Source organism: Saprolegnia parasitica (assembly GCF_000151545.1).
Source record: "Saprolegnia parasitica CBS 223.65 unplaced genomic scaffold supercont2.5, whole genome shotgun sequence".
NCBI classification, from domain to species: domain Eukaryota; phylum Oomycota; class Saprolegniomycetes; order Saprolegniales; family Saprolegniaceae; genus Saprolegnia; species Saprolegnia parasitica.
In genome coordinates this window covers 1,008,856-1,035,668 of record NW_012156399.1, presented here as the reverse complement: position 1 = coordinate 1,035,668, position 26,813 = coordinate 1,008,856, and the positions used below count along the sequence as shown (strand labels likewise).

At 60.5% G+C, this 26,813-nt stretch overlaps 13 protein-coding genes across 13 annotated transcripts in view; 7 read left to right on the top strand and 6 right to left on the bottom strand.

The window, feature by feature from the left end:
* Positions 1 to 11: 11 nt before the first annotated feature.
* Positions 12 to 3,422, bottom strand: SPRG_19407 (hypothetical protein). Its single transcript, XM_012340893.1, has 15 exons — positions 3,059 to 3,422; positions 2,940 to 3,011; positions 2,818 to 2,886; positions 2,604 to 2,776; positions 2,081 to 2,555; positions 1,887 to 2,036; positions 1,604 to 1,835; positions 1,398 to 1,555; positions 1,143 to 1,349; positions 803 to 1,102; positions 679 to 756; positions 583 to 624; positions 494 to 537; positions 257 to 452; positions 12 to 207 (listed from the first exon to the last, which is right to left on the bottom strand). Exons 1-15 carry the CDS (start codon positions 3,404 to 3,406, stop codon positions 70 to 72), a joined length of 2,682 nt encoding a protein of 893 aa, XP_012196283.1. The 5' UTR covers positions 3,407 to 3,422; the 3' UTR covers positions 12 to 69.
* A 1,481-nt stretch (positions 3,423 to 4,903) lies between these two features.
* On the top strand, positions 4,904 to 9,342 carry SPRG_02271 (hypothetical protein). The gene is made up of 5 exons (XM_012340819.1): positions 4,904 to 5,464; positions 5,513 to 6,133; positions 6,181 to 6,313; positions 6,365 to 6,720; positions 6,776 to 9,342. The coding sequence occupies exons 1-5, from the start codon at positions 4,913 to 4,915 to the stop codon at positions 8,378 to 8,380; spliced, it is 3,267 nt and encodes a 1,088-aa protein (XP_012196209.1). The 5' UTR covers positions 4,904 to 4,912; the 3' UTR covers positions 8,381 to 9,342.
* Positions 9,343 to 9,510: 168 nt separating this feature from the next.
* SPRG_02270 (hypothetical protein) lies at positions 9,511 to 10,025 on the top strand (the record flags this gene model as incomplete). The annotated part of the gene is made up of 3 exons (XM_012340818.1): positions 9,511 to 9,536; positions 9,586 to 9,952; positions 9,997 to 10,025. 2 exons carry the CDS (start codon positions 9,511 to 9,513, stop codon positions 9,866 to 9,868), a joined length of 309 nt encoding a protein of 102 aa, XP_012196208.1. The 3' UTR covers positions 9,869 to 9,952; positions 9,997 to 10,025.
* A 695-nt stretch (positions 10,026 to 10,720) lies between these two features.
* SPRG_02269 (hypothetical protein) lies at positions 10,721 to 12,006 on the top strand (the record flags this gene model as incomplete). Its single annotated transcript, XM_012340817.1, has 2 exons — positions 10,721 to 10,733; positions 10,775 to 12,006. 2 exons carry the CDS (start codon positions 10,721 to 10,723, stop codon positions 12,004 to 12,006), a joined length of 1,245 nt encoding a protein of 414 aa, XP_012196207.1.
* Positions 12,007 to 12,016: 10 nt separating this feature from the next.
* On the bottom strand, positions 12,017 to 14,137 carry SPRG_02268 (hypothetical protein). The gene is made up of 8 exons (XM_012340816.1): positions 13,773 to 14,137; positions 13,639 to 13,719; positions 13,038 to 13,591; positions 12,786 to 12,984; positions 12,701 to 12,733; positions 12,379 to 12,651; positions 12,212 to 12,331; positions 12,017 to 12,167 (listed from the first exon to the last, which is right to left on the bottom strand). The coding sequence occupies exons 1-8, from the start codon at positions 14,106 to 14,108 to the stop codon at positions 12,063 to 12,065; spliced, it is 1,701 nt and encodes a 566-aa protein (XP_012196206.1). The 5' UTR covers positions 14,109 to 14,137; the 3' UTR covers positions 12,017 to 12,062.
* Positions 14,138 to 14,160: 23 nt separating this feature from the next.
* On the bottom strand, positions 14,161 to 15,407 carry SPRG_02267 (hypothetical protein). Its single transcript, XM_012340815.1, has 4 exons — positions 15,325 to 15,407; positions 15,178 to 15,274; positions 14,960 to 15,128; positions 14,161 to 14,910 (listed from the first exon to the last, which is right to left on the bottom strand). The coding sequence occupies exons 1-4, from the start codon at positions 15,394 to 15,396 to the stop codon at positions 14,205 to 14,207; spliced, it is 1,044 nt and encodes a 347-aa protein (XP_012196205.1). The 5' UTR covers positions 15,397 to 15,407; the 3' UTR covers positions 14,161 to 14,204.
* Positions 15,408 to 16,090: 683 nt separating this feature from the next.
* SPRG_02266 (hypothetical protein) lies at positions 16,091 to 17,071 on the top strand. The gene is made up of 3 exons (XM_012340814.1): positions 16,091 to 16,275; positions 16,323 to 16,808; positions 16,861 to 17,071. Exons 1-3 carry the CDS (start codon positions 16,100 to 16,102, stop codon positions 17,009 to 17,011), a joined length of 813 nt encoding a protein of 270 aa, XP_012196204.1. The 5' UTR covers positions 16,091 to 16,099; the 3' UTR covers positions 17,012 to 17,071.
* On the bottom strand, positions 16,998 to 17,623 carry SPRG_02265 (hypothetical protein). The gene has a single exon (XM_012340813.1). The coding sequence runs from the start codon at positions 17,515 to 17,517 to the stop codon at positions 17,125 to 17,127; it is 393 nt and encodes a 130-aa protein (XP_012196203.1). The 5' UTR covers positions 17,518 to 17,623; the 3' UTR covers positions 16,998 to 17,124.
* A 187-nt stretch (positions 17,624 to 17,810) lies between these two features.
* On the top strand, positions 17,811 to 18,559 carry SPRG_02264 (hypothetical protein). Its single transcript, XM_012340812.1, has one exon. It carries the CDS (start codon positions 17,844 to 17,846, stop codon positions 18,480 to 18,482), a length of 639 nt encoding a protein of 212 aa, XP_012196202.1. The 5' UTR covers positions 17,811 to 17,843; the 3' UTR covers positions 18,483 to 18,559.
* SPRG_02263 (hypothetical protein) lies at positions 18,483 to 20,316 on the bottom strand (the record flags this gene model as incomplete). Its single annotated transcript, XM_012340811.1, has 5 exons — positions 18,483 to 18,688; positions 18,740 to 18,998; positions 19,048 to 19,197; positions 19,247 to 20,021; positions 20,064 to 20,316. Coding segments are annotated over 5 exons (1,538 nt in total), but the record flags the coding sequence as incomplete, so codon positions are not given.
* Positions 20,317 to 20,789: 473 nt separating this feature from the next.
* Positions 20,790 to 22,012, top strand: SPRG_02262 (hypothetical protein). The gene is made up of 7 exons (XM_012340810.1): positions 20,790 to 21,100; positions 21,153 to 21,291; positions 21,336 to 21,405; positions 21,461 to 21,516; positions 21,563 to 21,613; positions 21,673 to 21,744; positions 21,794 to 22,012. The coding sequence occupies exons 1-7, from the start codon at positions 20,857 to 20,859 to the stop codon at positions 21,978 to 21,980; spliced, it is 819 nt and encodes a 272-aa protein (XP_012196200.1). The 5' UTR covers positions 20,790 to 20,856; the 3' UTR covers positions 21,981 to 22,012.
* Positions 22,013 to 22,222: 210 nt separating this feature from the next.
* On the top strand, positions 22,223 to 25,377 carry SPRG_02261 (hypothetical protein). Its single transcript, XM_012340809.1, has one exon. It carries the CDS (start codon positions 22,284 to 22,286, stop codon positions 25,275 to 25,277), a length of 2,994 nt encoding a protein of 997 aa, XP_012196199.1. The 5' UTR covers positions 22,223 to 22,283; the 3' UTR covers positions 25,278 to 25,377.
* Positions 25,378 to 25,438: 61 nt separating this feature from the next.
* Positions 25,439 to 26,813, bottom strand: part of SPRG_19406 (serine/threonine protein kinase) — a gene marked incomplete at both ends in the record, with an annotated part of 2,632 nt that continues 1,257 nt past the window's right edge. The window contains one exon of the mRNA XM_012340892.1: positions 25,439 to 26,680. Within this exon, the coding sequence (XP_012196282.1) occupies positions 25,439 to 26,680 (1,242 nt within the window). The remainder of the gene's footprint in view (positions 26,681 to 26,813) is intronic.

Genomic DNA, 26,813 nt, shown 5'->3' with positions numbered 1-26,813 from the left:
GTAGAGAGACTTCATCTTCATGCTGAAACCCAAGGGGCTTGCCATCGATCGCAGACCCGCGTCCTTGACTCAGGAGGGCGACGGACTCGCCACGAGCGGTGGAAGAAAGGACGACGACGATCGCCGGGGTGTGCCTTGGTGGACGTCGTCCCAGTACGGTGGCGGCAAAGCCATTTGCTCGCCCGTGCTCGTGTGCTGGTAGTAGAACTAAACGGTCGCGTCAGCCAGAGTTGGAAAGAAGATCGGTCTGTTGCACCTCGTCCGTGTAGAAGTTGATCTTGCGCTCCCACTTGGCGGCTTCGAGGCGCCCGAGGGCGACGTGTGCGAGCTGATTCTGCAGCGCGAGCGCTTCGTCCTTGGCTTGCTTCTGAGACGTCTTGTCGCGCGTCTGAACCACGCTGCGCACGTAGTCGCGCCACGCCACAAAGAGCACGCGGTGGCCGTGGCCCATCCTACCAAACTGTCTGCAACACAAGTGGACAACTTGTCGTACCAGCGCCGGAGCACATGTTTCATTTGGAAAAACTCGGTCGTGACCTACGCGAGCGAGCGTCGCGTCGCATGCACACCGTACAAAGGTACCTTGTTGCGGACGCGCGTCGTCTTCTCTCGCACATACGTGTGCTACGCAAGAAGGGTGAGCGCCCGATGGAATACTCTCAACATCAAGTGACATACGCGCAGCTCTTCGTGGAAGAGTGCAATGACGTCTTCGAGGTACGGCTTGTCTTTGGGCGGCCGCGCGGCCATGATCGCCTGCGAGAGCGTCAACTCAAGAGAATAATGAGAACGCTGGACGTGCGTTCACTTTGTCCGTCGCGTCTTGAATCCAGTCGACACAGGGTTCGAGGCCGGGGATCTCGCCCAGTGCATCAAAGACGCTTTTGGCCTCGCCTTGGTCGCTCTCGCTGTCGCTCTCGTCAGGCACGTCGTCCTCCGACGTTGCGTCGTCATCTTCGTCATTGTCGCTGTCATCTTCGTCATTCTCACTGTCATCTTCGTCCGCGTCACTGTCATCCTCGCTGTCGCCGCCTCGCGAGTCGTCCTTCGCGTCGTCGTCGTCATCGATGCCGGTCGACGGGTTTTCAAGCTGCCGCAGCTTCTACAAGACGCTCTTAATATGCACGTAGTCGGTTCCAAACCGCTTGGAGCTTGCGCGAGATCGGGTCGTCTTGGTGGAGCTCTTTCCGAGCTTTCTCGAGGCGGCCTTCGAGCTCCTTCTGGCGATCCTTGAGCTTGGCGAGCTGATCGCGCTTCAGCGTGCGCTTGGTCGCTTCGGCCAGCGTCGCGAGGTCTGCTTCCCACTTGGCGATCGACTTGCGAAGCGTCGCGTGGTGCTTGAGTGTTTTCTACAATGTCTGTTCGAAGATGTGCGAATCGAATGCCAACCGTGCTACCTTGGAGAGCGTTTGGAGCTTGGCGACTGTCTTCTGGCGCACGACGACGCGGTTCTTCTCGGCTTTCGCACTGGCTTTGGCGTCTGCGATTGCGCGCGCGAGGTTCGCCATCCACAGTTTCCCCTGCGCCTCGGCCGTCTTTTCGAAAAACGCAATGCCTACGATGGACAATATTGTCATCCCTTTTCGTATAGACAATATGTTACCTTCTTCCGAGTTGACGAAGGCGACGCACTTGCGCTTCATGGCGTTGCTGAGGCGTTCGCGGCGAGAATTGAGGTACGTGTCGCCCTGCATGTCCTTGTACTCTTCGCTCGTGACCATCTTGACGCGCACGAGGCACGCGTCGCGCTCGCACGCAAAGTCGAGCGAGAGCAGCGAGCACGGCTTGTGCACGCCATTTGCAGCGTCCACGCACATGCATTTGCGGAAGCGCGCCTTGCAGACAAGTTGTCCACATGTGTTTTCTGTCGAATCTATGTAGGGTACCCTCTCGTGGAAGAGCCCCGCGGTGCTGTACGCGTCATCGTAGTGCGTGAGCGCGTCGACAATGTCATCGAGACTGCGCTCGAAGAACGCCTTGGGCACCTCGGGGTGGTGCTGTGCCTCCATGATCGGGCGCAGCGCGGGCAAAATGTCCTAGCACCTGTGAAGCCCCATGATGGATGCCAGCGCCGTCGTACGCTCGCAAGGGCAGGTAGGATCACGGCAAAGAACTCGAGCTTCGTGCCTTGCAGCACCCGTTGCACGCCGGGCTGTATGTACGCCGCGAGGTCGGTCCACTGGTTCTGCTCCATGTGGCCCTCGACGTAGCTCAAGGCGGCGGCGAGCTGCTCGACAATCTGCCGTCGCTCCATGCGGAGCCACGCAAGGTACTGCTTGAGGACGAACGCGACGACGGCGGCCGGCCCCTCGTAGATGACGTCGAGAGGCGGCGATACCATCGGATTGTGCTCCATGTGGATTTCCGTGAGCGAGCTCAGATGCCGGAACGAGAAGGGCAGCTCCCGGATGTGGTTCCAGTCGAGGCGCAGACAGCGCAGCTTTGGTAGGAGCCCAAACGCGTCTGGAAGCGACGTGATGGCATTGTTGGCCGCCGAGAGCGATGTGAGGGACGGCAGGCCGCAGAGCGTTGCGGGCAGACCCTTGAGGTGGTTGCTACAGGGGCGTTGGATCGTTGGATATCTGGCATAGATATATGGATACAAGTTGATCGAGAGCGTCGTGAGGTTGCTAAATTCGGGCAGCGCCAGATCCCAGTGCACGAACGCGTTGCAGCTGAGGTTCACGACCGTGCTCCGGAGCTGGCCAAAGGTTGCAGGCGTCGACGTGAGCTGGTTCTTCTCGGCCCACACCTTTTGCAGCCGGGCGAGGCGGCCCTAGTCGCCGCTTGACTCCCATTTCTCCCAAGGATTCGTACAAAGTTGGCAGGTAGCTCTTGGAGCTGGTTGTTGCTCAAGTTGAGTGACGTGAGGCGATCGAGGTCGCACTAGAGGAGGAGGATGCGCGCTTAGATATGCATCCACGCAACGCGACCCATACGATCGAATCCGGGAGGCGCCGGAGCTTGTTCTTGGTCACGTCCATGTCGGTGAGGTGCACCAAGAGCCCGATCTAATGGGCTACGTTGTAGACCAAGCAAGACGCGCAAGCGCTCGTACGTTCTCTGGCAGCGACTCGAGGGCGTTGGCAATGAGCGAGAGACACTCGAGGAGCGGCAAGGACGTCGCGAGCTCCAGCGGCAACGCGCTGAGCGCGTACCCTGTGATGCGCACGGCGACGAGGTCTGTGAACGGGAAGACGCGGTCCCAGCGGAAAAAATCAATTTCGCCTTTCCACGACAGGTTGAGCTCGTTGTGGAGCAAGCACATGTGGGCGAACGGGCTCCAGAGCGTCTCTTTGGCGACCTCGAGCGCGTCGGCGGCGATCTGAGCGTCCTTGGCCTTTTGCCGACTGCGCTCGAGGACCTTGGCGTCGATCCACGCTTGCCGCTCCTCCCGCGACTGCATTCGTATCCGACCGTTACCACCGACTGCTACCCAGCACGTCTAGCGTGGTGTAGCAAACGACTCGGTTATGTTTCGTACAGGTCGCCGCAGCGAGCGCCTGATCCAGCCTTTTTGCTCCTGTCCAACGAGCCGCTACAACCACCAGTGCGCCGTCCATAAACGTGCGACGAGGTCTCTTTGGCAATTCATGGCATACACAGAATCAACGGCGCGATGTCAAAGAATGTCATCGGCGTCGACCGATGAACCACCTCATTTTCAAAATGCTCGTCGCACGTTTATCGCGAAGCCCTGCCGATCGAACCGTGGATTCTGTGATTGCCATAAAGTGCCAAAGAGACCTCGTCCCACGTCACACAGCACAATAAACACATCCGCCATGAAACATGGTAAACAGTCATGCCACGAGACGTGGTCGATTCGAGCACTGCAGTATGGTTCCCGGTGCACGGCGCACCGCAGCGAAGCGGAGGTCGCGTTCGGCGTACGCGTCCATCACACATTTGCCATGTGAATGCGTGTTTGCATTGGGCAGAGTGTGCTGAATGGTACATGAAACCGAACACCGATGATTGATGGCATCCACACAGTCCATGCTACGACACCGACGCACCGCTAGATAGCACGCTGCCCCAATACCAAACAAAAATCAAAAAGCTCGATGGCACCCTGCACAAACCTTTTACACAAATGAAACTACGGCGCATGCTACGCAGAAAGACCGCTAGATGGCCCACCGGCCCAATGCCCCATCTAAACCGCAAAGCTCGACCACGCCCTGCCCCAATAAAACACGAGGGGTGGGGCAGGGTACGTTGAATGTTGAACGCAAATGCACATGATTCTATGCACCGACAATTTGATGGCGTCCACACCGTCCAAGCTACGACACGATCCCACCGCTAGATTGCACTCTACCCCAATGCTAAACCTCGACCAAAGAGCTCCTGCCCCAAGAAACACGGGGTTCACCCTAGTACGATCTTTGTTGTCGTAAGAAGCGGAGGCAGACGCAACAAGATGGGCTTCTCATCCTGGACAATTCGAGGGCTACCGGGTGGTTCAAGTGCGTTTTCATCCCGACAAAAGGTTTCGTCCCATCCTCATTTGATTTCGAGTTGCTTTGCCACGCCCCAGGCCCGGAACTCTAGCGAACCCGCGCTATTTGTGAATAGCAAGCCGGCCGTTGCGCAACCGCCGCCTCGCACTCTCATCGCTCTACCTCCTCCGCCTCGGACTGCATGGGCGACGCTAGCTTTAAACTCTTTATGCATCTGCCACCTGCTGCCGCTTGCACGGGTCCGAGCACCGAGCAACGGCGCCAGAACCTCGCAGCAGCCGTGGTGACGCGGCGGGTTGCTTTGCCAACGCGGGAGAAACCCCCAGAGACGCGTGCGGTTTATGCACCTCGCGCGAGGTTCCGGCCTAAACTTAGATGTGCGTTCCGGCCTAAACTTAGCTGCAGCTACTTTTAACTTGACCTTGGCCATTGCCCAATCTGCACGCATGGAGCTAGAAGACAAGGTTAAGCCTCCCGCCGAGCCCAAAGACGACGCAATGGGGTCCCTTCCCGAGCCGGATGACAAGGTCATGGCCCTCGCCGAGCCCGAGGCCGAGCTGGTGCGCCCGCCGCTCTGCGTCCGCCAAGCCTCGTTCATGGCGCCCGAGGCGCTGCCGGCGCCAGACGCCGACATCCCGAGCGTCTACTCGGAGATGCACTTTAAAGGCATGCAAGACCCGTACTCGACGTCGGCCAACGTGTTTATGAGCACACTCAACGCCGCCTCCATCGACACGATGCTCAGCGGCGGCCTCAAAAAGTTCTTTGAAAAGTACAACAAGCTCGCCGAGACGACGAATCTGCAGCTGCAGACGCCCGAGATCCGCTTCAACAACCTCGCGTTCTCGGCGCAAACCAGCGCCAATTCGCTCGCGTCCGGCACGGTGGGCAGCTACCTCCGAGAGCTCTTCCTTCCGTGCTGCTGCAAGCCGCCGAGCGTCGAGAAGACCGTGCTGCACCCCATGTCCGGCATCATTCCGCCCGGCAGCATGACCTTGGTACGTGCTGCGTCTGGTGCATGAAATAAGTTCTGAGACTGTGCATAGCTCTTGGCCAGTCCGGGCTCGGGCAAGACGACGTTTCTCAAGGCGCTCGCCAACAAGCTGCCGACGAAGCGCACCAAGATCGACGGCAGCGTCACGTACAGCGGCCTCACAGCGGACCAGCTCGACCTCCGCAAGCTCGTGGGACTCGTGGACCAGCGCGACAACCACATTGCGACCATGACCGTGCGTGAGACGCTCAAGTTTGCCGACCAGTGCCTCAACGGCCACCCGAAGAAGAAGAAGAAGGCGGGGTCGTCGTCGCCGACCAAGTCGGAGGACAAGATGGCCGACATTGCCAACTTGCGGACGGAGCTCTATCTCTACATCCTCGGGCTCTCCAATTGCGCCGACACGGTCGTCGGCGACGCGCTTCTGCGAGGCGTGAGCGGCGGCGAGCGCAAGCGCGTGACCGTCGGCGAGATGCTCGTCGGCGGCCAAAGCATTTTCCTCTGCGACGAGATCAGCACGGGTCTGGACTCGGCTGCCACCTTTGACATTGTCAACGCACTCAAGACATGGACGAAAACGCTCGGCGGCAGCTGCATTGTGGCCTTGTTGCAGCCACCCCCCGAGGTCGTCGAGCTCTTTGATGATATTCTGCTGCTCGCCGACGGGCATCTGGTACGTCCCAGATTCTAGGCCAATCTAGATGCGACGAAATGACGTAGGTGTACCACGGGCCTCGCACGTCGACGCTGCCGTACTTCCAGACGCTCGGGTTCGTGTGCCCGACGCGCACCGACCCGTCGGACTTTTTGCTCGAAGTCGTCGCGGGCAGCGGCGCCAAGTACTTCAACTTGGGTAAACGTCGCATACCCCAACCGAATCTGGGCATCTTATGGATACGACTAGACCACCCGACGCCGGCGCCAAGCTCGTCCGAGGAGTTTGGCAAGGCCTTTGCCGCGTCGGCTCTGCACGCGGCCGTGCGCCTGCGCCTCACGAACGGCGAGCTGCTCCACGACGTGACCAGCGTCAAGCGGCTCGCTTTTCTGGCGCGCAAGGCCAAGATGTTCAGCCTCGCGTTCTGGGAGAGCACAAAGCTCCTCACATCGCGTCAAGTCATTTTCTGGGCGCGCGACAAGGAGCTTCTGTGGGGCAAGCTCATTGAAGCGTGCGCGGAAGGGCTTCTTCTCGGCATCATCTACCTCGACGTGGATGGATCGCTGTACATGCGCATGCTCTTCTTCTGCATTGCGATCTTCCAGGTGATGACGACTCGACCTCTGTGATCGACTCTTATATTGAGCGTATTGCATCTAGCGCCACGCATGGCAGCGCATTACGATCTCGTTTGGCGTCCGCAGCGTCTTTTACAAGCAGCGGTCGCGCAATTTCTTCCGGACGTCGTCGTACGCGGTCGCCGAGGCCGTCGTCCAGATCCCGATCAACCTCGTCGTCTCCGGCATCCTCGGCACAATTTTTTACTTTATGAGCGGCCTCTCGACCGAGACGTCCGTCTTCTTTACGTTTCTCGCGGTCCTCGTCGTCTTCCAGCACGCGATCGCGGCGTACTTTACGCTCTTAAGCTCGATCGCACCGACGATCACGATCGCGCAGTCGTTGGCGGCCTGCTCCGTCGTCTTCTTCCTCCTCTTCTCGGGCAACATCATCCTCTCGGACCTCATTCCGTCGTATTGGCGCTGGATGTACTGGTACAACCCGCTCGCGTGGGCGCTCCGGGCCATCATGCTCAACGAGTTTGGCAGTTCGCGGTACACGCCGGCGGCCCGGGCCGCGAGCCTCGACGCGTTCCAGATCCGCGAAGGCGACGAGTACATTGGGTACGGTCTCTTGCTGCTGCTCGGCTACTATCTCCTCTTCACCTGCTTGAACGCACTCGCGCTGCACTTTATTCGGTACGACTCCCAAGTGCGCCCGGCGACGGCGCCGCCAAAAGCGCTGGCGTCCGATGCGAGAGCCCTCGCGATTGACGCGGCGCCGACGCAGCTCCCGTTCTACCCCGCGCGCATTGCAGTCCGCGACTTGGACTACTTTGTGACGCTTCCGACGGGTGAAGAGCGACAGCTTTTGCACCACGTGACGGCCGCGTTCGAGCCGGGCACGATGACGGCGCTCATGGGCTCGTCCGGCGCCGGCAAGACGACGTTTATGGACGTTCTCGCGGGCCGCAAGACGGGTGGCCGTATCCTCGGCGACGTCTATATCAACGGCGAGCCGAAAAACCCCGCGACGTTCAGCTGCATTGCCAGCTACTGCGAGCAAATGGACATCCACTCGGAGAAGGCGACGATCCGCGAGGCGCTCGAGTTCTCGGCGTTTCTGCGGCTGCCGCAGACATTCGAGAACGACGCCAAGCTCAGCTTGGTGCGCGAAACCTTGACGCTCCTCGAGCTCGACAAGATTGCGCACGAGCGCGTCCTGAACTTGAGCGTCGAGCAGAAGAAGCGCGTCACGATCGGTGTCGAAGTGGTGGCCAACCCGAGCATCTTGTTTTGGACGAGCCGACCTCGGGGTTGGACGCGCGCTCAGCGCAGATCGTCATGCGCGGCGTCCAGTCGATCGCGCGCACAGGCCGCACGGTCGTGTGCACGATCCACCAGCCGAGCATCCAGATCTTTGAGCTCTTCGACTCGCTCCTTTTGCTTCAAAAAGGCGGTCACGTCGCGTTCTGCGGCGAGCTCGGCGCCGACTCGCAGAAGCTGCTCGAGTACTTTCACTCGATTCCAGGCACCGAGAAGATCCAGCCGCTCTACAACCCAGCGACGTACATGCTCGAGGTCATTGGTGCTGGCATTGGCCGCAAGGACATCAAGAACTACGCGGATGTCTATGCCAGCAGCGACCTCTGCGCCAGTAACCGCGACAAGGTCGAGCGGTTCATGGCCGTCTCGCCGGACCTCGTGACGTTTTCATCGCTCGCGTTCCAGCCGATCGCGACGAGTCTTTGGAACCAGACGCGCTGGCTCACGCACCGGACCGTCCACATGTACTGGCGCAGTCCCGCATACAACTTTGTGCGGCTCGTCTCGTACCCGATCTTCGCCGTCATCTTTGGGAGCACGTTCTACCAGCTGCCGTTTGGCTCCATGGCGCGCGTCAACTCACACGTCGGCCTCCTCTACAACAGCATGGACTTCATTGGCGTCATCAACATGATGACGGTGCTGGACATGGCCACGGCCGAGCGCGCCGTCTACTACCGCGAGCGCATGTCCAACTACTACAGCCCACTGCCATACTCGGCGTCCTTGCTGCTGGCGGAGATGCCGTACCTGCTCACCGTCATCATTAGCTTTGTCGCGATCGAGTACTGGATGGTCGGCTGGTACAACGACGCGGCGACGTTCTTTTTTTTCTGGTTCATCTTCTTCGTCTACACGTCGCTGTGCACCTTCATGGGCATGTGGATGGCCGTGCTCATGCCCAACATCAAGGTCGCCAACGTCGCCGTCGGCGCGATCACGTGCATCTTTAACCTCTTTGGCGGCTTCCTCCTCCCGTTCGTGCGCATGAAGTGGGGCTACAAGTGGCTCACGTGGATCATTCCCTCGAGCTACTCGCTCAACGTCCTCGTCGGACTCGTCATTGGGCGATGCGAAGATGGCGTCGGCCCCGGCTGCCGCTCGATCACGGTCGGCGGCAAGCCCACAACCGTCAAGTCGTTCATCATCGCTCGGTTTGGCTATGATCCGGCCGAGATTTACTCGAGCAGCGGCGCGCTCCTCATCGAATGGGCGCTGCTCCAAGCGTTCATCTACCTCACCTTGCGCTTCGTGTGCCACCTCAAGCGCTAATCGTCGTCTCTCTTCCATTGTTGCAATCTACTACAGGAGACCTAGATTCAGTTAAGTACTCTGAATGAATGATTTGATTGAATAAATAATGCTTCATGACTCGGTAAATTACGCAAAGCAGCACAAAATATAATACGTTGGCAGGGGGTGACAACCACGTGGGTAGGTCAAGTGAATCAAGCACTGGGATGATACGCGGCGCGACCGTTCGCGCAAACAGACACGGCAAGAGCCAATCAAATGCGTCGCTGGCGTATCTTTGGCAGGTTGGTGTCGAAGGATTCGATGACAACATTTGTAAATGGGCGCGTCCAGCTCCAAGAGGCAAGCCGTGACGCTCTCGGCAAAGTCCGTCGACGTCCAAATCGACGCGCTCGGAGACTTTACGTACGGGGTCGCCAACCAGCATGAAGTGCAGCACTACCTCCCGCCGCAGTTTCCCATCATCCCGAGGCTGACGCAGGCCAACATTGAGATTTGTCGGCGCACGTGGGACCTCATTCAGACCGCGGGCACGGACAAAATGAAGCAGTATGGGAAGCCCGGCATCATCCTCTTCTACGACGAGTCTTTTACCGCATCTTCGAGCGCGACTTGACGATCCGCGACGTCTTTCCCAAGGCCCAGCAGCGCGCTGAAGTCTTGCTCAAGGCCATTGGCTTCATTCTTGCGACCTGCGCCGGTACGATGCCTCTCTCTGACTCGATTCGCCTACCGCGTTAGCAGGAACGCCCGCCAGTGTTGAGGCAACCGTGACGACGTGCCGCTTCCTTGGGCACAAGCACCGCTCGTTTGCCAAGGTACAGTATCCTCGTCGTCAACGATCGTGCGATAGAGTTAAGTAGGTCCGGCCACACCACTTTGCGCAATATACCACCACATGCATTGAAGTGCTCATGTACTGGCTCGGCGAGGCTGCGTCGCATGACGTGGGCGTGGCGTGGAGCCACACTGTCGGGTTCGTGCTCGTACCGTCTGGGGGTTGCGCTGCAGTCGCGGCCGTAGGTTCGTTCTGCGGCATATCTTGGAGGCGTTCCTCTTCCGGCGCACAGACCCGTACGAGTCGTACCAGATCACGACGATCGCAGCAGTGCGCGAGATCACAGAGTCGTCTGTGGGCGCTGCCTCGCGCGCGGACACGACGAGCCGCCTCAACAAGTAGACGCTCTCGTGCTGCCACGTCAAGCACTGAATGTGTGTTTGGATTGGTCAAAATGCAAATCGGTTTTAACCAATCCGCATCGCGAGTGATGGGTGGTTGGGGAAGTTTAGGGTTTCCATACAAATGCCAAGTGCCATTCGCAGGGGGTCCGAAACGCGCGCGCTGATTGGACAAAAGTCGGCTCGAACGCGGCCGGAAGCGCTATACAAATTCCAAGGCATTCGCGGATTTCGGCGAAGGAACCCCCAAGCCTACCCCACCCTCACGCTACCCTAACGCAACTTCAAGATGATGGACGAGGGTACCGTCGCCGATGCGATCTTGTCGGCTCATGGCATGTAGTCGTTAGCGCAGACCAGATCTACCAGGTCCAGCTCGCGCACCAGCAGCAGCTCCACGCGCAGCTGCAGCAGGTCAGCGCCAACGTCGCCCAGCAGCTCGCGGCCGCAACGACCGCCAGCTTTCCCTTTCCGCGCAACTCGCCCGACTTTGCGTGCGAGAACGTCGGCGACCGCATCAAGGGCAAGCGCCGCAAGTATTGCCCGCACGAGGTCACGGCGCTCGTGCTCGGCGTCCAGCGGTACGCCGACGACAGCTGTCCGTGGAGCAGCATTCTGCGCGACCCGCACCTGGGGCCGCTCTTCCACGGCCGGTCCGGCGTCGACCTCAAAGACAAGTGGCGGACGCTCATCAAGACGCGACCCGACCTCGCGAGCTACACGGAGAACCGGAAGAACCACCGCAAGTACCGCCCGTTCACGGCGATGGAAGAGCGGGCGCTCATCGAGGGCGTGAAAAAGTACAACGGCCAGCGCAACGTGTGGAGCCTCATCCTCGTCGACAAGGACCTCGGCGTCCAGTTCAACGACCGCTCCAACGTGCAGCTCAAGGACAAGTACCGGACGCTGCGGCGGTCCGGTCTCGTCAACACCGTGTCGGTCTCGACGCCGAGCAACCGGAAGGCCAACCGCCCCGGCAAGCTCGGGCTCATGCGGGGCCCGCTCTCCCCCAAGAGTCGGCAGACGCTCAACGCGGCGGCGGCGCAGCTCGCGAGCAGCTCGCTCTTGCAGCAGCAGCAGTCGATGTTTACGGACCCCAACCTCTTCATGTCGACGCAGCTCAACCTTGGGCAGCTCGGACAACTCACGATCGCGCAAGCCCAGGCTCAAGTCCAAGCGCAGCTGCAGGCCACCGTCCAAGCGACCGTGCAGTCCCAGTCGCAAGCCGCCCAGGCTGCGCAAGCCAAAACGTTCTCGCAGATGCTGGCGGCCGCCAACTCGAGCTACAACAATGCGCTGCCCGCGTTCATGATGTCGGGTTCGGCTTCGCCGCAGAACGCGCTCTCGTTCTACAACTCGGCGACCGGATCGCCGCAGCCCGCAAGCGAGAGCACCAAGCGCAACGGCAAGGGCGTGCGCAGCGGCAAGGCCCCCAAGGCGCTGCTCGCGTCCGCGACGCCCAAGGCCAAGACGATTTTGGACAAGATTGACGCGCCGCTGTCACCGCCGCTGCTTGACAGCATGATTCCGATGCCGGCGTCGGTGCAAAACAGCGGCCGGCCGACCGGATTTTGAAATGTTGACGTGGCGTAGGACATGTAGGTAATATATGAGTTCGTAGTGGTGAGTTCTTAGTGGAGCAGCGACATCAACTGCGTACGGAGCGCGAGGACGTCATGCGACGCGAGGTCCAGCGTCAATTGGTAGCGCGGAGTCGCCTCCAAGCAGCCGACAATCTACGCATGTCGCACTACGTATCAAAGTATCAAGGATAACATACCGAGGCGGCCACCGACGCAGGGACCAAGCGGAGGCCTCGGAAGAGCCCGAGAAGCATGTCTTCTGAGAGGACGCTGCCGATCACGCGCTCGAAATCTTCCAGCGCGAGGGTCGAGAGCAGCTACAATCGCACGATGACAGCATGTCGACATCGCACGCGCTCTCTACCTTGGCCATCGCCTCCGGGTTGGTCTTGGCCTTCAAAAGCCGCCGTCCGGTTGTCGTTGAGAAGGGCTGGGCCGACATCGACGTCGAGATGTGCTTGGTCGGCTTCTTCTTCGTCAACAGCACCTTGGGCTTGGCGGGTATCAACTCGTCTTGATTGTTCTCCTTGTTGAACGTCCCGTTGACATCTCTCTTGGGAACCACCGGGGCAAGGACAACGTCCCTGGGGCCCACCGGCTTTGGGTGCTTGCGCTGCATGAGCGCTTCGACAAGCGCCTACGACGTCCTCTAAGTTCATCTCGGGCGCGGTTGGCGGCCGATGTACCTGCTCTTTGGCGTCCTTGGACGAAGCCCGCGCCTATCATCCAACAAAACACTCAACTTACGACACGAGAGCTGGAGTCGTGCACCGCAGCCTTCACGGCCAAGAGCTTCTGGATCGCATCATGCAGCGCACCGTCGCTTCCGTCGACGTGCTCGTGGAGGACCGAGAGCGCTCGGTCCAACTGATTGAGCTGCGTCAACGCGTCTGCGAGGCTTAGCGCCCAGCGACCACGCTCGCTCGGCGTTGGCGGGTGCTCCAGCGCAGTGTACAGGTCCCCCGTCGCTCTACGCATATGCATATGTACACACGGTGCAAGATGTACCAGTGCGAGACGTACGCCTGGGCGTTGCCTGCGGCCAGGTGCGCTGCCCCACGGAGCGCCAACGCGCGTTGACGCTCGGCCGGCGGGAGCGTGTCCGCGTTGTTGTTGCCATCCAATACGTCGGAGCAGAGCTCGAGGACGCGGTCGAACGCCTTGGTCTTGAACGCGTCGCTCGCTTCCTGCAAGAGTTTCATCTCTCGGGGGTACTCGACACCGGCGAGGCTCGAGCTGTCGCTGGCGTCGGCGGCCGGCCAGCGATTAAAGTCGGCAAAGACGTTGGCCGCGAGCTCGGCTTCGTCGGGCGACGCGCTCTCCGTCCACGCCGACAAGGAATCCAAGAGGGCCCTGCTGAGGCGGAGCTCGCCTTTGGTGTACAGCTTGCGCACCCAGCTCATGTAGAACGCGAGGATCTGGAGCGCGCAGAACGAGAGCTCGGGCGTCGCCTGGTTGTGCACGAGCTGCTGCACGATCGACGCGCTGTTGGGCAGCAGGAGCATCTTGTGGTGCAGCGCCTTCTCGAGCGCTGTCGTCGGCTGCTGAAACCAGTCGAACGCAGGATTGCTCGTGAGCTATCGTGCAGGATGCTGTCCTCTTGTATCGAGAACGGGTGTTGCACCTGCGTAAACGTATCGAGGGCTTGGCCGCGCATGTGCATGTCGTCGTGGTCAAACATGCTCACGAGCGTCACGAGGCCGTCCTGTAGAGCGCATGCATCATGAGGCAACCACATGAGATGATGGGTCGTCGTACATGCAAGATGAACTCGCTCGCAAACGACCACACTTGGGCGTGGCAGAGGTACATCATGGCCAAATACCGCTGACACGTGATCGCGCACGGGTGCGTTGCCGGCGCGCCATGCGGCGGCCCTTGCACGAGCGCCGCGTACCACAGCCCGTCGCTGGGCGTTGGCTCGAAGAGGAGTTGCCGCGCGCGGTCGTCCGTGAGCCGCTTCCGCAGCACCTCCTCGACACTGGCCGTTGCCGGCGTCTCGTAGTAGCCTTGGAACTTGGCCACCAAGGCCTTGCGGAGCTCTTCCGGGAAGGGCGCGATCGCGTCGACCAGCGCTGCCTCGACGACGTCCATGCTCCTGACGATGGCTCGAAAAGATTTTCTGTGGAGCTTCCAAAATCGGTCCTATGTTTTAAACACTGTTTCGTTCGTGTTGGATTCGATTTAGTCTTAAGCGTCGGCGTGCTCGATGGTGTAGACGGCCATGGCGAGCGCGCCCTCGTACGTCTTGTTGCCGCCGATGAAGCCGCCCGCGTGGACAAAGGTGCAGCCGGGAATGGCCGCGATCGAGCTGAGCTCGTCGTCGCGGAAGCCGCGCCACGCAGCGGGCAGGCCCATGCGCAGCGCAAACTTGCCGTCCTCGACGTTCACGGCCTGGATGCGCCACATGCCGCCGAGGCTGTCTTCGTAGAGCACAAACTTGATCTGGCCCGAGATGAGGAGCTCGTCCTCGATCGCGTACAGATGCGCCTTCCACGGGCAGTACGGGAGCGTGAGGATCTCGCCCGACTTGTGCACCTGGAAGCGCCCGGCGAGCGCCGTCTCGACGATCGTGCGCGCCGGCAGCCATGCCTCGTAGTAGTAGCGGACGCGCTCGACAAACTCGGAGATCGTGAGGAGCATCGCGTCATGGAAGCGCGCGTTGACGACGTCGTCGGTCTGCGGCTCGTTCCAGCGCGCGTTCAAGTAGCCGACGCGCGAGCTCAGCGACGTCGTGATGCTGTAGTTCTGCGTGCCGGTCGCGACCTCGACGCCGTTGTCGATGCCATCGATGTGCTCGATGAAGCCCTTGTACATCTTGTGGTACATGATGTCGAGGACCTTGTCGCTGAGCGTGCCATCGCAGATGGTCTGGATGATGTCCCGGCCAAAGTGCCTAAGAGGAAGAGGACATTGTATGTGCACGGTCGGTCGACAAAACGTACTTGTAGACAAGGCCAGCGCTCGAGAGCTTCGTCGGCTCGCCGTCCATCGTGCCCGTGAACGTCTTTTGATGGTGGTCGAACCGGATCGCGTCGGGGTTGTACTCGCCGCCGACGTCGACGACCGCGTCGCAGCCCGCGAGCTTGGCCATGTCGCGCGTGCGGAGAATGTCTACGCCATGCCATGAGCGTACGCGTCAATGAGGCGAGAAGCGTCGTACCATGCGCCTCAAAGCGCGGAAGGATCTTGAGCATCGAGACCGCGAGCGCTTCGTCGCAATGGAAGGTGCCATTGTGCGTGCCAATGTACTTGGTACCCTAGCGTAGTGCCATGAGCATGGGCGAGGTGTAGGTAGACGATGGCGTACGGGCGCGACGGCCGAGAAGACCTTGGCCTGCTGGACCTTGGCGATGGACTTGTGGAGAGCGCGGCCAGCCATTTGCGACGGATTTTTGGATGTGTTACCACTGGTGTTGAAGTTCCCTCCAAACATTATATGTTGCATGGATGCGTTGTGAGAGGTTCGCGCTGTCCGCCCGCCACGTGCGCTTGGCAGCGCGCTCGTTTGCGACCAAGTCGAGGCCCGACTTCCTCCTCGTCGTACATGCTGCCATTAATATAGGCTCAAGGAGCTGCTCTCAACGGCAGAGCGAGGTGCCAAGCGACGTTGATGCGGCGTCAATTCGCTTCGCTGAGTGCAGTCGCACTCTGCGGCCGCCACGTTTTTATCTTCGTTTGGCGAATCTTGGGGATGCGCCCGTCTCGCCTGGTACCCTCTTACCCTCTCGCAAAGACATTGGGGTCGAAAGGCTAGCTCTTCTAGCATAGATGATACTGCTTTCCGCATCAATACAAAGGTCCCTGGCGGCGTCCGTGCAGCCTTAAATGTTTTAGCCGGGATGGCGACATTAGACGCTGGTATTATAGCTCGATACATGCAGCGAGGCAAAGAAGAGGCACCGGAGAGAGGGTCGAGGTAGCTGGTTCTACTGTCTGTAGTCGTGCGAACGGCGGTCTCGTATAGCTGGTCGCACTGCGCTGCGTTGGGTGGTTTGGTCGGTGGGTGTTGTACTTGATAAGCGAATTTCGGGCATTTTATCTTCCTTCGCGCAAGATTTCGTTTTTGGTTGACTACTGCGGGCATGAAGTACACCAAGTTCACGCACGAGATGGACGTCTTCCTCCTCGAGAGCCTCCAGGTGAGCAACCCGATGCTGGCGCCGCACGGATCGCGCCTCGCGGCCTGGAAGGAGCTCGCGGAGACGCTTGGCACACGCGTCTGCAACAACCCAACCGCGTGCACGTGGCAGATCTGCCGGTAGACGCACCCGTTATGCCACATGTGCTGGATGCAGCGACGCGTAGGGACCGCGCCAAGGCCCTTCTCCACATGCACGAGCACGGACAGGAGAAGAAGCTCTTTAAGAACAGCGCGTCGCACCACGACCTGAAGCGCAAGGAAGCGCTCATCGTGGCGCTGCGCCAGACGCTGCCCGAGAAGCGGGCGGGGGCGAATCTCAAGAAGGAAAAGCCCGCGGGGGTCAAGAAGAAGGTGACGCCGCTGCCGGCGCCCGCACCAGCGCTGCAGCCGCTGCGACCGCTGCCCAAGCAAGAGAACTCGTCGCCGAACCCAGCGCCGATGCTGGTACCGACGGCGCTCAAGGCGCCAGTAGGTCGCAAGCGTAAGGAGATGCACGTGGAGCCCGACGTCGACGCCCGCCTGCGCGTTCTCACGACCGCAGTGGAGTCCAAGATCCGGGACGACATGGAGACGCGGGCCACGGACCTTCGCCTGCGGCAGCAGGAGCTCGAGATGCACCAGCAGATCCTGCGGTTCCTCGAGACCAACATGTACACTACTCCTTTCATGATCCTAGTACGGGTATCTCACATGCGATCGCAGGCCCGCCGGTGCGATGCCGGAGAAGCTTGTCGAGCTCATCGAGCGCAAGATGAGCTTTGACATGGAGCACCGGAAGCGCGATCTCGAGCTGCGCCAAGCCGAGATCATCTTCCAGAACCAGCTTTTGCGCTTCCTCACGCACGGCGAGTAGCATCCTTTTTCTCGTTGTTTCATGCCTCCTCTATCTATCTATGCCATGTCCTCAGTCTCCCTCGCTCGCCTTCATGCACGTCTATGGTCGACGTCGTACATATATGAGTTGGATCATTTCTCCTGGCGCTGGTTGTTGGACACGCGCTTGGCGTCGGCGCGCGTCGCCTTCTCGTCGTCGTCGTCCTCGTCGGGCGTAAAGGCCTTGGCCTCCGCGGCGAGGCGTTCGAGCAGCTCGCGGATGTTGCCTTGAATAGTGCTGAGCTCCTTTTTGGTCTGCGTGTAGTTCCAGTCCTTCTCCTGGAGCGACCGCTCTCGCTTCATCGTGCGTGGCTGCTTGGGGTCGCACTCGAGGTCTTCGTGGATCTCCTCGTCCGCGATCTCAGGGATCTCGTCCGTCATCTTGGCCGTGAACGACTTGCAGCGCACGGCGAGGTCCTGGAGCGCGCAAGAGAGCTCGAGCTCGGCGTCCTCGTCCACGCTCTCGCAGCTGTCCTCGAGGTTCATCTTCCAAATATGGACCCATCGCCAACGGTCTCATAGCGTAACCGACCTTGAGCCGTCGCCATCGTCCATGCGTCGTCTTTGCCCATGCATCGCCATGCTACTTCGTCTACCTGCCTACGGACGGATCATGGAGCACGCCCTTCCCATCGGCTTCGGCGGCGCTGGCTCGCGACCGTGGACTGGAATAGTATTTTGACGCAAATTTTAAGTACACTTAATATTTGTGAGCACTTGCGTGAAAACTATAAAAATGCCCGGTCACCTTGTTCTTGAAGCAGCGAACCAGTAACTTGATTCCATTCCATTTTGACCACAGAAGAGGCAAGATGAACGTGGATCTGGACGTCGCGCAGCTCGAGGCCGAGGCCGAGGCCATTGAGAACAACACGCAGGTCGTCGACCAGGAGATCGAAGACATGAAGCGCCGCGTTCAGGAGATGGAAGAGGAAGCGCAGAAGCTCAACCAGATGCACAGCCATGTCCAGGCGCAGATTCCAAAGGACGCGGCCGCGACCGCCGCCGCTGCCGCCGCTGCCATGGACGAAAACTCGATTTACGTCGGCCAAGTCGACTACGAAGCCACGCCCGAGGAGCTCCAGGCGCTCTTCCAGAGCTGCGGCACGATCAACCGCGTCACGATCCTCTGCGATAAGTTTACGGGCCAGCCCAAGGGCTACGCGTACATTGAGTTTGCGAGCCACGACGCGGTCGAGAGCGCGTGCCTTCTCAACGACACGAGCTTCCGCGGCCGTCAGCTCAAGGTCACGCCCAAGCGCGTCAACGAACGGGGCTTCAACTTTGCGCAGCGCGGTGGCCGCGGTGGTCGTGGCGGCCGCGGTCGTGGCGGCTTTGGCGGCCGTGGCGGCTTCAACCCGAACTTTGGTGGCCGTGGTGGCTACGCGCCTCGCGGTGGTCGCGGTCGTGGCCGTGGCCGGGGCCCGGCGTACCACCCGTACGCGTACTAAAAGAACCATCTCGGTCTTAAAAGAATGCTTTTTAAAAAAGAGGGAGTAAAAAAAGAAAAAAAGATCCGATTCCCCCACGCACTCTGCCGGACCTCGTGACGACGCTCACGCGAGCTTCTTGGACGGCCGCTTGGAGCTGGGCACCGTCGCCGCCGACTTGCGCTTGAGACTCACGCCGCCCTTGGACGCGACCTTGGACGCGGCCGCTACGCACGTGGCATCATGAGCATCGAGGAAGGATACGATCGTCGTCCTACTCGGCGGCGCGAGGAGCGTCGTGATGACGGGCGCGTCGCTGCCGTCCGCCTTGCCCTCGAGGGGCACCGAGTGCAGCAGCGTTCTCGGCACGTGCGTCACGCCGCTGATCGCTTGGTACTTTGCACTGAGTGCGTGCACCTCGTTGGACTTGAACGCGAGCGCCTTCTTGACCGCGAGGAGGCCGAGGATGTCCTGGCGCACGCTGTCGTACGCAGCGCAGACCTGCTTGGTCGGCATCGGTCGCGGCGGGATGTGAAACTAGGAAGATCGTCGATGAGTACTACGTCGATATATCGAATGCAGATACCTCTTCGAGCACGAGCGCCATCTTGCGCAGGAGCTTGCCGCTGAGGCCCATCTTGGCCGTCGTGGACGGCAGTGCTTGCGTCGTACTGCGAAAGTAGACACCGGGCGGCATGGGCGCGTGCACAATCTGATGGCGCACGTCCGCCAGCTCCTACGCTCCTCGATTGCATATTTGTTGCAGAAGGTGGGGGATTGATTACCTTGCGCTTCTTCATGTCGACACGTACGACGGCCTTCTTGAGCTGCGCCTCAATGGCCTTGAGCTCTTCCTGGAGCTTCTTGATCGCCGACTCTTCGGCGTTCGAGCGGTTGAACGACACTTCCAGCTGCGCCTTTCGCTGCTTCTCGTACGCGATGTGGAAACGGTAGGCGACGGGCTTCTCGACGACGACGGGGGCAAGCACGACGGCAGCTGCCTCGGGCTCCTTGGGCGGCGTCGCGGGCTCGGCCTCTTTGGTCTCTTCTTCGTCTCGGGTCTCGGCCGCCACCTCGTCTTTGCTCGGCGTGCTGTCGTCGGGGGCAGTGGCTTCGGGCGACTCGCTGCTCGCTTCGATGACATCAGCCTCGGCCTTGGGCATCTCGTCGACCACCGGCGGCGACAATGTCTCCCGCCGCAGCTCGGATAGCAATCGCGTCACTTCGTAGTACCAATACTTGATGTCTTCCATCGTTCGCGCCGTGTATTTTGCGCCCAAGTTGTACCGGTCCGTGATAACGACCCAGCGCAGCTCGTAGCGTTGACAGAGCTCCCAGAGCGCGACGGTCTCGTCGAACGTCCACGCCTGTGGAATCGCAGGGTCCGCGTGGTCTTTGAGCACCTTGTCATACTCGTCGCTCGAACAGCAGGGCGTGACTTGGCATGTGACGTTGAAGCGGGCGAACGGGTACTCGAGACCCTCGGGCAGCGCGGCCTTGACCCAGTGCGACAGGACGAGATCGTCTGTCCGCGCGCTATTGCGAAACTCGCGGCGCAGCCTACGGCCGTAGCGTTAGAGCCGTCCAGAGCGTGGGCCATACCATTTGACGCGCTGCGTCGACTTGCCCAAGAGCGACTTCTTAAGCGGCAATGTGGTCGTGGGCATCGACGAGACGTGCGCGCGCCCACCAAGGCCGAGGCCCAGCCCATGGTTGGCCTTCGACTCTTGCAGCAGCAATAGCTCGCGGTGAAGCTTGGACTTGGCCTTCGGCTTCTCTTCCTTCTTCACGGGCTTGGGCGTCGTCGCGGGCCCCGCGCCGCCCACGCCCAAGATGTCCGCGACATCCCCCATGATTTGATATTGGTTTCCAGAGGATTCTACATTTTGTGGTGTACACTAAATAGGTAGCTTCGAAATTCTAGGCGTAAATTGATGTTACATTCTAAATCATGCTACTTAAATTTAAAAAGAGTAACACTATTTATTTATAGGATACTCGCGGAACCGACCAGCCCACAACGACTCGTATGCGAGGTGGTGACCTCCTCTCTCCGCTCTATCGTTCAAAAGAGATATCACAGGACAGTGCACTGCACTATTAGCCCATGATTATGATGTATCGGCTGCGTGTTGCGAGAGCACACTATTTCTGTCTTTACAGGTGGTTTCTTTTCGGCCCGGCTACATCACTTGGGATTTGTATTCTCCAAGATCCACATCAGGCAATTCCCTTATGCAAGACATTCGAAGACAGGCGCACAAATCAGCACACTTTAAAAATCTGGAATGGTACTATATAAGGTAATATCTATTTTTGAGCGACATCCCAAGGATCGCGACTCTTTACCAAGATCGAAGTCGTCGCCATCTCGACGTCAAAGACGAAGAAGCTTATGATGCAGCAACATCGAGGAGAGCACGACGAGTACTTCATGGCCGACTCCATGGACGAGTACAAGAAGCGCGACAAGGGCGGGAAGAAGGCGTGGACGCCCGACGAAGACCAGCAGATCGTTGCGCTCGTGGCCAAGCTTGGCTGCAAGCACTGGTCCAAGCTTGCCAAGATGATGCGCGAACAAAACGCCGGCTGCGCTCGGAGCGGCAAGCAGTGTCGAGAGCGATGGCACAACCACCTGGGTACGACGGCGACCTGCCGCCATCGTGGTGCGATATAGCCTCGTCTACGTAGACTCGACGATCAAGAAGGGACCATGGACAAAGGAAGAGGAAGAGCTCCTGATCCGTGCCCACAATGAGCACGGCAACCAGTGGAGCAAGATCGCCAAGCTCTTCCACGGCCGAACAGACAATGCCATCAAAAACCGATGGTCGACACCGCGACCTCTCGCCACGTCCTCACGCCTCCCCGTAGGTTTGCCAAGCAGCGCCGCGAGTCGCGCCGGACAGGCAAAGTCAATTCGCCATTCGATCACTTTGCCCACGTACGTCATCGCGTCATGCGCCACGACAGCGTCGTGACGCCAGTATGGCCCATAGGACTCGGACGAATTGCAGCTGACACCACGACCAACCCACCGACTTTTGCACATGAGGTAGCTGCGTCCTCAGCGGCCCTCGAGGTTGAGTCGAGTTGTCTAGCGACGCGATGAGCTCGCCTCGCCACGCCTGGATATCCCCGGTCAAGGCAGAGTACGTCAACCGATCGACGACCGCGTCGATTTCACGCTTACTGGAACCGTTCTACGTAGGCCTGCGCCGTCCGCGCTCTGGAGCGCACAAGGCGCGCTGTACTCCAATGCGCCATGGCGTTCCCTGCAGCAGTACGTGGCGTATCCTGTGCATGCATGTACCCACGCTCAGCGAATCTAGAATGGATGATATGTCGTCGTTCGACCTTGGTCTCATGGAAGGCTACTCGATGGACTACGCGTCGGTGCATCACGGACTTCGCGACGACGCCGCGTACCGCGACGACGACGGCGACAGCAAGCCATCCGCGCGGCTGCTACCGCTCATGGAGCTAGACCTGGATTGGACCGACAAGGTCCTGATTTAGCAAACTCGTCGTTACAAGTAGTTAGCCGTCTTTGCGTGCTTCTTCGCATGGCCACGCCCACGCTCCAATGTGACGCAGAGCACATGCGATGGGCCACCCGACGCTCGATGCATCCAGGGGCGATGGATGATGACCTTTGAGGATCTGCCATATCTTCCACCAGTGGTGGCGAGACTACGAACTTCGGATTGCAGTCGAAAAGCGAAGTTTCCATACACAGCGAGCTGGATTCGAAGCTCGATGGCCATCGAAGGAACGACGTTGCGAAGACGAGAGCAGCATTTCCGAATTGAGATCCATTCGATGGGCAAGAAGGAAGACTCGGTGCAGTATGCGTCCGTCAAGATGCACGACGACGACGATGGCCACCCACTCGAGCCCATGCACATCAAGTCCACGCGCGACGTGGCGAGCGACGCCAAGGACTGGCGCAGTGTCTTCTGGTGGACGTTTGCCATCACGCCGTACGTGATCCTGCTCTGCCTCCTCTTCCTGAGCTCGACGGGCAACCTCTCGGAAGAGACGGATCTCAGCATGGGCTGCGCGGCCCAGCGCCTCGAGAAGCTCCAGACCACGCGCAACGTCTTCTGGGACCAGTCGGTTGTGTCGGACAAGACGCGGCACGCCGCGATCGGGCAAAAGGGGGCTACGATCTGGATGACGGGTCTCTCGGGCTCCGGGAAGAGCACGATCGGCCGCGCGCTCGAGGCCGAGCTTATCCACCGGCGGGTGCAGGTGTACCGCCTCGACGGCGACAACGTGCGCATCGGGCTCAACCGCGACCTTGGCTTCTCGGCGGCCGACCGCGCCGAAAGCGTCCGCCGCGTCGGCGAAGTGGCCGCGCTCTTTGCGGCCGCCGGCACCGTCACGATCGTGGGCCTCGTGTCGCCGTACCGCGCCCACCGCGACGAGGTCCGCGCCCTGCACGAGAAGATGAACCTGCCGTTCTACGAGGTGTTTGTCGACACGCCGCTCGAGGTGGTCATGGCGCGCGACATCAAGGGCCTGTACAAGAAGGCCGTCGAGGGCAAGATCCAAGAGTTCACGGGCATCTCCGCGCCGTACGAAGCGCCCCTCGCCGCCGACATGACGCTCTTCACGCCCAACCTCACGCTCGCCACCGAGGTCGACAATCTCCTCACGTTTCTCGAAGCCAAGGGCCTCTTTAGTGGCGTCGCGTCGCTTCCGAGCGGGTACCCCGGCGTCGCGCGGCCCGACGGCGGCAATGCAGCCGAGAACTTTACGGCCTTGTACCCAGATGCGCCGTCGGCGGTCGTGCCCGTTGACGCCGCCTGGCCACGCGTGCTGCTTCGCGACGAAGACCTGCACTGGCTCCAAGTCCTCGGCGAGGGCTGGGCCGCGCCGCTGCAAGGGTTCATGCGCGAAGGCGCGTACCTCCAGAGTCTGCACTTTAGCTCGGTCGTCTTTGACACGGACAACTTGACGAGCGGACGTCTCGATCCGCATGCGCCGACCAACTTCTCCGAGTACTCGAACGAAGGCTTGCGGAAAGGGCGCCGCGTGAACCTCCCGATCCCGATCGTGCTGCCGGTGAACGCGGCGACGAAGGCGCGCATCGACGGCGCGTCGCATGTCGTGCTCGTCGACCGCGCCGGCGATGACGTGGCGATTCTCGTCGCGCCCGAAGTCTTTCCGCATCGCAAGGAGGAGCGCATCGCGCGCACGTTTGGCGCCATGGACGCCAAGCACCCGTACGTTGCGGCCATCCAATCGGCCGGCGAGTTCCTCGTCGGCGGCGAGATCCAGCTGCTCAAGCGCCTCACTTACAACGACGGCCTCGACGCGTACCGGCTCACGCCGACCGAGCTGCGGCGCAAGTTCGCGGACATGGGCGCGGACGCCGTCCTCGCGTTCCAGACGCGCAACCCGACGCACGCCGGCCACGCGTACCTCATGAACTCGGCGCGCCAGCAGCTGCTCGACATGGGCTACAAGAACCCGGTCTTATGGCTCTCGCCGCTCGGCGGCTGGACCAAAGACGACGACGTCCCGCTCAACGTCCGCGTCGACCAGCACGTGGCGATTCTAAAGGAAGGCATGCTCGACCCGGCCTCGACTGTCTTGGCGATTTGGCCGTCGCCCATGGTCTACGCCGGCCCGCGCGAAGTCCAGTGGCACGCCAAGTCGCGCAAGAACGCGGGCGCGAGCTTCTTTGTCGTCGGGCGGGATCCCGCCGGCATCAAGCGCTCAGACGGACAGGACATGTACGCGGGTGACCACGGCCGCTACGTGCTGCACCTCGCGCCCGGCATGGACGAGATGCACATCATGTCGTTCCCAAAGGTCTTCTACGACAAGACCGACCACCGCATGAAGCCCCTCGACACGACGCGCCCCAAGTCGGACTTTTTGTCGATTTCGGGCTCGCGCATGCGGCTCATGGCCAAGAAGGGTCTCCAGCCGTGCGACGACGTCATCCCGTCGAGCTGGGAGACGTCGCCGACGTGCGTGCCGCCAGGGTTCATGGCGCAGGCGGGCTGGGACCTCATGATCAAGTACTACCAGACGCCCGATGCCGCGTCAAACGTCCAGTACGCCGAGCCGCGCCGAACGCTCGCCCATCGCGACGACGTTGAGGCGGTCGGCACCTTGGGCCAACGGGACTTTCAGCTCTTTCTTCAAACGCCCCATGGGAAGCGCTCGGCGTGGCACGACGTGCCCTTGTACGTCAATGCCTCGGGCGTCGTCAACCTCGTCGTCGAGATCGAGAAGGGCCACATGGAGAAGATGGAGGTGCAGAAGAAGATCCCGTTCAACCCGATCATGCAGGACACGACCAAGACCAACCACTCGCGCTACTACATGTACGCCGTGCCCTTCTTCAACTACGGCATGCTACCAAGGACGTGGGAAGACCCGGCGATCAAGGACGAGCACGGCCACATGGGCGACAACGACCCACTCGATGTGATTGAAATCGGGGCCGCCGTGCTGCCCATCGGGTCCATCCAGCCCGTGCGCGTGCTCGGGAGTTTGGAGCTCATCGATCAAGACGAGGTCGACCACAAGATTATTGCCATCTCGACGGCCGACCCGGACGCAGCCCACATCCACACGGCCAGCGACCTCCTCCAGTACAAGCCCGAGATTGTCGCGCGGCTCATCGACTGGCTCAAGAACTACAAGCTGCCAGAAGGCAAGGCCGTCAATGTGCTGGCGCAGGAGTCGTTGACGTCTGAGACCACGGCGCTGCAGATCATTGCCGACACCCATGGGCGGTACCAACTGCTCAAGAACGGCTCGACACCCAACCCGGGCTTCTGGCTCGGCGACTAAGCGACATCATCATTGACAATATGCATCATCATCAATCATCATCCTTCACACATGGTTATACAGACTACAACGACCCGCCACGAGTGCATCTTCGACCGACGCAGTTGCTCGGATCTCGAGGAGGACGACGACGAGAAGATTGGTTTCCATCCATGCAAAATTTAGATGCTGTACTCGTCGCTCTCGACGAGCGGCGGCGGCTTCTGGTTCTTCATGCTGTTTTGGTGCAGCAGCAGCTGCGCCTCAAAGAGCGCGGCCTCATTGTCGAGCTTGACTTCGGGCGTGAAGTCAAAGTCTTTAAAGAGCTTCGACTCCTTCTGCTCCTTCGAGGCCGACCGCTGGAGCGTGCCGGCGCCGGATGGCGGTGGCGCGAGCCCTCGCTCAATCTCCGTGATTTCTTGTTCCGTAAACGAGTTGGGAAAGTTGGACGTGTCGGGCACCGCGTTCCCCGCGTCAATCTTGGGCTTGAACGGGGGTGGGATCTCCTTGCGGTACAGCTTGTTCCAGTCGATCGGAGCAAAGAACGGGTGGTCCATGATCTCCTTGTCGCCGCGCGGGCCCGACCCGAGGCGCTGGTTCGGGTCCTTCCACAAAAGGCGCTGGATGAGGTCGCGCGCCTGCGGCGAAATGTACTCGGGGATCGTGAGGTTGCCGCGGAGGATGTTGTGGAAGAGCTGCTTCTTGTCGTTCGTGTAGAACGGCGGGAGGCCCGTGAGGAGCTCAAAGAGGAGCGCACCGACCGAGTACCAGTCGAGCGCAAAGCCGTGGCCCGACCGGCTGAGCATCTCGGGCGCGAGGTACATGGGCGACCCGCAAAACGTGTTGGCGGACGAGTGGTCCGCGACGCCTTCCTTCGAAATGCCAAAGTCCGTCAGGAGCGCATTGCCGTCGAGGTCCAAGACCACGTTCTCGGGCTTGAGGTCGCGGAAGACGATGCCCTTCGAGTGCAAGTGCGAGAGCGCAAGCACGATTTGGCCAATGTAAAAGGCGGCTTCGGGCTCCGTAAACGCCTTGCGGCGCGTGAGCGTCGAGAGGAGGTCGCCGCCGCCGCAGTACTCCATGACGAGGAAGAGTCGATCTTGCGACTGGAACGCATAGTAGAGGCTCACGATGTACGGGTGGTCCGAGCACGCCTGCAGCGCCGCCTTCTCCGTGTGGATGTACTGCGCCTGGTTCTTCTGCACGATCGCCTGCTTGTTGTACGCCTTGAGCGCAAACCACTTGTCCTTATTCGCGCCCTTGCCGCGCACGAGGTAGACCTTCGCAAACGCGCCGCGCCCGAGCACCTTGACGAACTCAAAGTCGCGCGGCCCGAGCGCGAGGCTCTCGTGGTACTTGTTCTTGAACGTGACGTGCATCTCCGTCTTGTTGCTCACGTCGTTTGGGTCGACGCGGCCCGGCGGCTGCACCGGATTCACCGCGTTGTTCTGCGCCGACGAGCCGCCCGAGAGCAGCACGCGGATCGGGTGCCCGATCGGCGAAATGTGCACGGGCAGCGACCCCGACGCGTTCGGCACGTCCGTGCGCGCGCCGTAT